This window comes from Geospiza fortis, unplaced genomic scaffold (assembly GCF_000277835.1).
Source record: "Geospiza fortis unplaced genomic scaffold, GeoFor_1.0 scaffold173, whole genome shotgun sequence".
Classification (NCBI taxonomy): Eukaryota; Metazoa; Chordata; class Aves; order Passeriformes; family Thraupidae; genus Geospiza; species Geospiza fortis.
Genome location: NW_005054334.1, coordinates 599,004 through 605,882, shown reverse-complemented (window position 1 = coordinate 605,882; position 6,879 = coordinate 599,004). Strand labels below are relative to the sequence as shown.

At 39.8% G+C, this 6,879-nt stretch overlaps 1 protein-coding gene across 1 annotated transcript in view; it reads right to left on the bottom strand.

Moving 5' to 3' along the window:
- Nucleotides 1–2,927: 2,927 nt before the first annotated feature.
- RIC8B (RIC8 guanine nucleotide exchange factor B) overlaps nucleotides 2,928–6,879 on the bottom strand; it is a 28,385-nt gene continuing 24,433 nt past the window's right edge. Inside the window, exon 9 of the mRNA XM_031057736.1 lies at nucleotides 2,928–4,018. Within this exon, the coding sequence (XP_030913596.1) occupies nucleotides 3,907–4,018 (112 nt within the window). The 3' untranslated portion in view covers nucleotides 2,928–3,906. The remainder of the gene's footprint in view (nucleotides 4,019–6,879) is intronic.

Sequence of the window (6,879 nt, the reverse complement as noted above, 5' to 3'; positions counted from 1 at the left end):
CTCTTCCTCCAGTGCTGAGGGAGCTGCTTTCCAGGCACAGCTGGATGATACATGGAAAAGCCAAAAGGACATTGATTTGCCCCAGAATTCCCGGTCTAAATATTGCATCACCAGAATTACATGTATTTTGGAGAGAAACAACTTCAGGGTGAGCAAAAGCTTTTGTGTGGAGAACAAATGGTCCCGGACACTTTCCAAAAGGGCCAGATCCATGCAAGTAACTAAGATGTTAATGCAAGAAGAATTTTCATTTGTAGGATTAAATAGGTACTTTTTTTTTTCTGTCAAAAAGTGAGCCACATCTTTGCAGTACTACTAAATCACTGCTTGTCCATGCTTGACCAGAAAAGGATCTGACCTTGGCAGCTGTTTAACTTGCTGCTCAAAGACCAGCAAAGTCTGGCTCTCAACTGTTTGAACAGTGGAAGAGTCTTTTTACAGCCAGCCTTATTAAAGCACAGGATTTTATTAGCTGTTTTGTGGTAATAAGTTGAAGTACAATGTTGTGGAATGCTCCTTCAGGAGATTTGGGATCTTGTGTACTTTGGGGTTTACTTTCCTTACTGACTAGGGCGCTTAGCAACCCACTAATGCTACAGCTTCATTGTAAGGTTCTCTTCCTTAAAGCCACCTTTGACAACTGATTTTTCATCCAGGTAGGGGAAATTTACAATTTGAAGAACTGTAAGAAAAATATGCTATTGTCCTGTTGTTCTGTTTGGTTTTTTTTGGTTTTTTTTTTTTTGGTTAGCGTTTTTGTTTGGTTTTGGGTAGCGTTTTCCTTTGGTTTTTTTTTTTTGGTTGTTGTTGTTGTTGTTGTTGTTGTTTTTGTTTTGTTTTTTGTTTGGGTTTTTTTAAAACCTTTGCAGATTTTCCGGTACTTGGAAAAACTCAAGCTATAGAGTAAAAAATCACACATACATAGAGCAATGTTGGACACTCAAAACATCAAAGGTAATGTGGTTTTCCTCTTTGGCAAATTTATTTAAATTTCTGTGGTAATTGTATCACAGCATTTTTAACAGATTGTAAACGACCCTTTTTCCTGAAAACCACTTTTGGGGCACATGAAATTTCAATTAGCATTTGGAAATACCTGCCAAGAAGTTTTCACAAACATCTAAACAAATATGTCTGTATTATTTTACAAAAGAACAAAAGTATTTTGACAAATTTCAGCAATTTCCCATCATCTTTTGTTTCATAACTCTAATGGGAAACAAAGAGAAGCAAAGCTTCCAAATCATTGATGAGCTTTAATGAGAACTGTGTTGCTTTGGACTATTGATGCCAAAGTAAAGACTGAAACACAAGATTTTGAGTTTGGGACTGACTGTGGAAGACTTTTTGGGAGTGAAAGGTACATGTCCTCAAAACCCACTGGCTAACACCTTTATGGTCACCACTAGAAATCCTACTGACATTTTACTCAGAAGGGAGTAAAATGAGATATTTCACTTAGAGATCCTTCCTGACACTGCCCAGTTTGCCAGTTTAAGCAAGACTCAGCTGCCCAAGCCTCCAGTTTTGGAGGTTCAACTTTGAAAATAAATTCAGGAGCAATATTTCACAGTACATAAAAAATTCCAGGTAGTTCCTTTTTTTAACCTCACTTTTCTCCAGACTCCCATCCAAGAGAAATTCCACCATGTTACTTTGAAAACACCAGCAAGCACAAAAGGAAGCAGAGGCATTGCTGATTTGAAAGACCTTGGTCCCAAGATATTCCCAGATCTCCAGCCAGTGCAGCTAAGGTTGGACCTATGTTACATTGCAAAGATAAGCCAAAAAGTCTGCAGCAGCCTTTTCACCAACTATCCCCTTGGAACAAGAGCTACTCTTGCACTAGTGCAAGTTGCTCATTTATCTACATTTACCTGCACTACAGGCAACCGAGCTATGACAGCCACTCTCGAGCTGGAGGATTCAGGCCTATGCCTGGTCTTCACTTTTTTCTTTTTAATTGAAGCAGTATCCATGTCTGTAGAACCTTCTACAAGCATGTTTTCCAAGATAAACTAAACAGAACTATTTATTGCAAATGTTGCTGCCCTGTGGCAAATGACAGGAGGCAGAACACAAGAGCCTCATGCAATACTGCTTATAACAAGGTCCCTGGAGCCATTATTGTTTTATTAATCTCTTTAGCCAGCTAATTGTAGGAGCATATTCTAGAGCTTGTAAAGCAGTAATTAAGATTTTGGTCTTTTTCACGCTCTGTACTTAGTGCTCAACAGCAAGAAGCCCATGACTGAAACAACTCCCTCCCCAGCTGACACAAGACAGTTCCTTATTAACAGGGCCAGGGAAGTTTTGCTCCTTGGGGAGAGATCACAAATTCTTTGCACCTGTAGGGCACACAATACTTATCTGTGCTGGGCTCAGAGTAATCAATGCATGATGCTAAACCCAGAATTACATTTTTGAGACTCGGCTTAGATGCAGCCAAGCACATTTCTTGCTCTTGGACAATTGGTCCCTTCCACTTTTGGAGTCATAAAGAAGAGGTATGACATAACATACTACATATGTACCACGAAAAACATTGCTGTCGCTGGGCAGAGTCCTTTGGAAACACAAACTGAACCACTAAGAGGACAGCATTACATTATTTTTTTCTTTTCAGTTCTTTTGGAAGACTAAGATCATCTGTAGAAGCTCCTCACATAAGCAACCACAGCACAATTTCATACCAAATTCCCCTTTACAGGGTCTTTGAACACCAACTTCCTTAATTCAGAGAAACAGCATCAAGTCATAAGAAACAAAAACTGGAGAACAAACACCAAGCTCTGAAACATTCCCAGTGAATGGCATGTTTAAGCTGCACAAATTAAGGAATTCAAAACTAGGGCATGGATTATTGTTCATGTAATTCATGCTGGGAGAAACACAGAAAAAACCAAGCAGGCAAAGAGGCAACAACAGCAGTGTAGCACGCCTAAAACTTTAATCTTTGTTTTTAAAGAGTACAGAATTGAAAGTGACGCTTTCTTCTCCTTTACACCCTCCCATTCTCTATTCCATTGCTTCCCAAATTCTCTCTAAGAGGAAATATTTCTTTGTTGATTAGTTTGACTTCCCTTCAAGTGAGGCATAAAAGTTAATCTCCAAAAGCAGGCCCCAATGCAGTGAAACACTGGCACATGCACTCCAGTCCCCTCCCATTCATGGCATCATTTAAGTGCAATTCTTGAACACCATTTTCGATAGGGATGTTTTTACTTAACCAAAGAGGGGAGGAGGAGGTATATTCATGTGGTCTTAACCAGGGAGGGAAGGAAGACATACAAAATCCATCATCTTGTTTCCCAATTTAAAGGCAGTTTTAGAAGCAGTCTGTCACTGACACATTGTTAAAATCTTAAGCAGCAGCTTAACTGGAAAAGTTTGTAGCAGTAAGAAACCCCAGGGCACTTCAAAAACGGGAGCTTTGAAATCGCTGCTCAATGCCAGCTAAAGCAGCCTCACAAGGTCAATCAGACTTCTAAGTCTAAACACCCTCTGCTCCTAATGCCATTAAGTAAACACACTTCATTAATACAATTATATAAAGAGGAAGACTGGCAAGACAATACAAAAGGTTATCAAGAATGGGAAAACCTACAGAGTTCAGAAAACAAGATTCTGGAAAATGAAAGTGGACTTTATTTTACACTGTAGGTTTTCACTTTTTATCCTTTTGAAATACATTTAATTTTAAATTAATAAAGATCATAAACTAATAAATTGATATGTTCTCTAAACAGACATAATAAAAATTCAGACATTACAGCACAGGACCCATCATTTAAATATGCCAATAATAGAACAGTTAAAGTGATGCTGGCTAATGTGAGGATAAAAGATGTGGCTCTAAGGAGAAGTGTGGATCAGAGGAGAATTGAGAGTAAAGCAGGTGATGCCTTAGTCTGAATCTGAGCTCTCTTGCTTGCTGGTATGGTACTGGCTGACTGCTTCCTCCAAAGGAGCCATTGTCCCATCCGGCCGTACTCCCATTGGCTTTATGAGCTCATCTCTGTGAGGGATTGAAAGAAAGAATCCATATTAGCATGTGCACACATATCAATTCCCATGTGTATAATACAGTCACATACAGTATATGCTCTGGTACATAATGAGCCTCTAAAAGAAAGTTATTCCTGCTAAAGCCATCTGTTTTGAAGAAAAAGGCACAAAAAACCTTCCCAAATAAGTGGGAGGGGAAGAGCAGGACAGATAAAGACTTCATTCATGTAGGCCAAACCTACTTAGCCAATTAAAGACACCATGAAAAGTCAGCGCCTAATAGACTCAAGACAAGGAGCAGGTTCACTGTTTTGGATACACAAACTAGCTTTTCTTCTGAGAGTTCTCTAACAGCCAGTTCTTCCTAAAATTCCACCTGCCATTCTGGCTAGCATATACCCAAGCAATTAAAGCAATGATTTGATACATATTCATCTTGTTGAAGGAAATAAATTAGTTAAGAGAACAGACTCTGCCTACACCACTACTAGGGGTGTGTTAAGGACTTGCTGATTCATTTAAAAATAACTGACTGATTCTAATACTATTGCTTTTGTTTGTGGCAGTTTAATTACAGGATTTACAGCCATTTTAATCTCTTCAAAGCTCCAAAGGCTGCTCAGCGGTTAATCCAATTATATCTACTCCAAAAGCTACAGCCTCATCTAAGAGATGATTAATTATTGATTAAGCCAATCAAAAAGTATTAGCAAAGATTTATTTTATCCTTACTTTTTATCACCTCATTTATATGTGGATTATGGCAAAAGCTGTAAGGGCAAAGATAACATTTTGATTTTATGCTGAAAAAAAAGGGAAAATACCTCTAAATATTCAGGAATCGCCTTAAATAAAGGAGCAGAGGTTTGATGTTAATTTACCCCTTAGTTGAAAGGCAGCCCAATAAAACTGTCATTTAACATACATCTACCACCCTCCCAAGCCACGGACAATAAAACCGCATCACTTGGTGGAGAAGCAAAGCCATCTCACCAGCTCTCTGCCTAGTCTGCACTACTACCTTGGCTGAACTAGCTGGCAATCAATCCAACCTTGATGCACCCACAGGAACAGCAAGAAAGGCAACATCTATGTTACATGGCAGGCATACGCCAGACACTGTACAGTCAAGATGCAGTTAAATCACATCTCAAAAAGATGCGATTGAACAGCAAGATAAATTCAGCTGGTTTTGCAGATGTGACAATCAGATCATACAGTGATAAACTCATAAATCCCACATGAGAAACAATTGCTGTGCTTGGCTGAGCAGGTCTGGTGGGAAGCCAGAGTCCAGGGAAGGAGGTTTGCAAGACCAGATCAAAAGAGCACAGGGCAGGCTCTCTCTCAGTGTGTGTGGAAGAGCAGGATCCATCTTTAAACAGACTGGAGCTAGTTTGCCATTACTTCAGGATTGCCAGTGAGTCCCCTCCCTTCTGGCAAGGCAATCCATAGTGTGCAGATACTGCCCAAGTGACAGCACTCAGAGAATCTCTCAAAAATGTATGGAAAAGACACCTCTGAGCCCTTGAAATCGGATTCAAATGGGCTCAAAACATGAAGACTGCAAATCTGGTGTCCAAAGAGGACCAGAACCCTGCCTGCTGTAGGGGTACCCCAAAGGCAAAACAAAGGAATGCTTTGGAGTTGTGTATAATAGCAAAGACTTTTTCGTCCCAGAGAAAGAATCCTATAAATCTAAGGTCTTTTTGGTTTTCAAACTTAAAACATCATACAAAACAAGTAACATCTAAAATGCAAAAATGTAGCCATGAAGAACAGAATCAACATTGCTTGCCCTTTAATAAAGCTGAAAGGATCCTAGATTTTTGTTTTAAAAATCCCAAAGCGTACTCCTAAGTTCCAAGATTTAATACTGCAGCCAGAAATCAAGAAATCACTTCATTTTCTAGTCATTTACCATTTATTTTTGGTAATAAATTAATTATAATGGCTAATAAAGGATAAAAACTTGTTCATGAAAAAGGGAGGAGAAACACAAGAAAACGGGGTCCCATGGTCCCTTTATGCGGGGACCTCCTGCTCCTCCCAACAATTCTTAGGACTCTAAATATTGTCAAGAAGTCCTATCTCATTATTTGTCAATTATAAAAGCAAAGCTCTTTCTCTGAGGCTTCCCTTTTCCAGCCTCACTTTCACATCCCACTTTAGCTTTAGGCTTTAACCATGGGAGCCAGGCTGAGCTCACATTGCATGGAGTAACAAGGATGCTTATCAAGTACCCTTCTGTTCCTGCCTGACCTTCCTGCTCTGCAACCCCTGAGCAGGATGTGAGCTGTTCTCTGCATTAGGAGGCTGAATTCCACACATCCTTCCTCAGGCAAGTGCTACCCAGTAAAACTGAACTGTGTGAAGACAGAAACATACCAAGCCACCAAAGGAAGAAGGAGGAGAAACAAAGATCAACCTATTTTGTTTCTAACCACAATCTAGACCTCAACTGTGCTTTGACACCCTCAGCTACCTGAGGATGTGTTCACTGTCCATGGGGAGAGAGAGACAAGGTGGGAAAGGAAGTGCCAGTAACTGACATGCAGAGCCTCAGAAAACAGGTCACTGTCCAGAAACTGGATGTTTATAGCACATCCACAGGGCAGAATATTGCTGGCCTCAGCCCAGTAGATGGCAGTGGGAATTCTTCCATATCTATGAAGTTCCATAAAGGCACACAATGTGTGTATTTATACATGTTTGAACATCCTTAGGTGACCTTCCACATACTCAAACGCATCTTGTAGCACTCATTTTTCTAATGCAAATAAAGCATTCTATTTAAGTGTACTTAGGAACACACCATAATTAAACAGTTGGTAAAATGCATTCTCTTCTTCCACTTGCAGATCTCCCAAG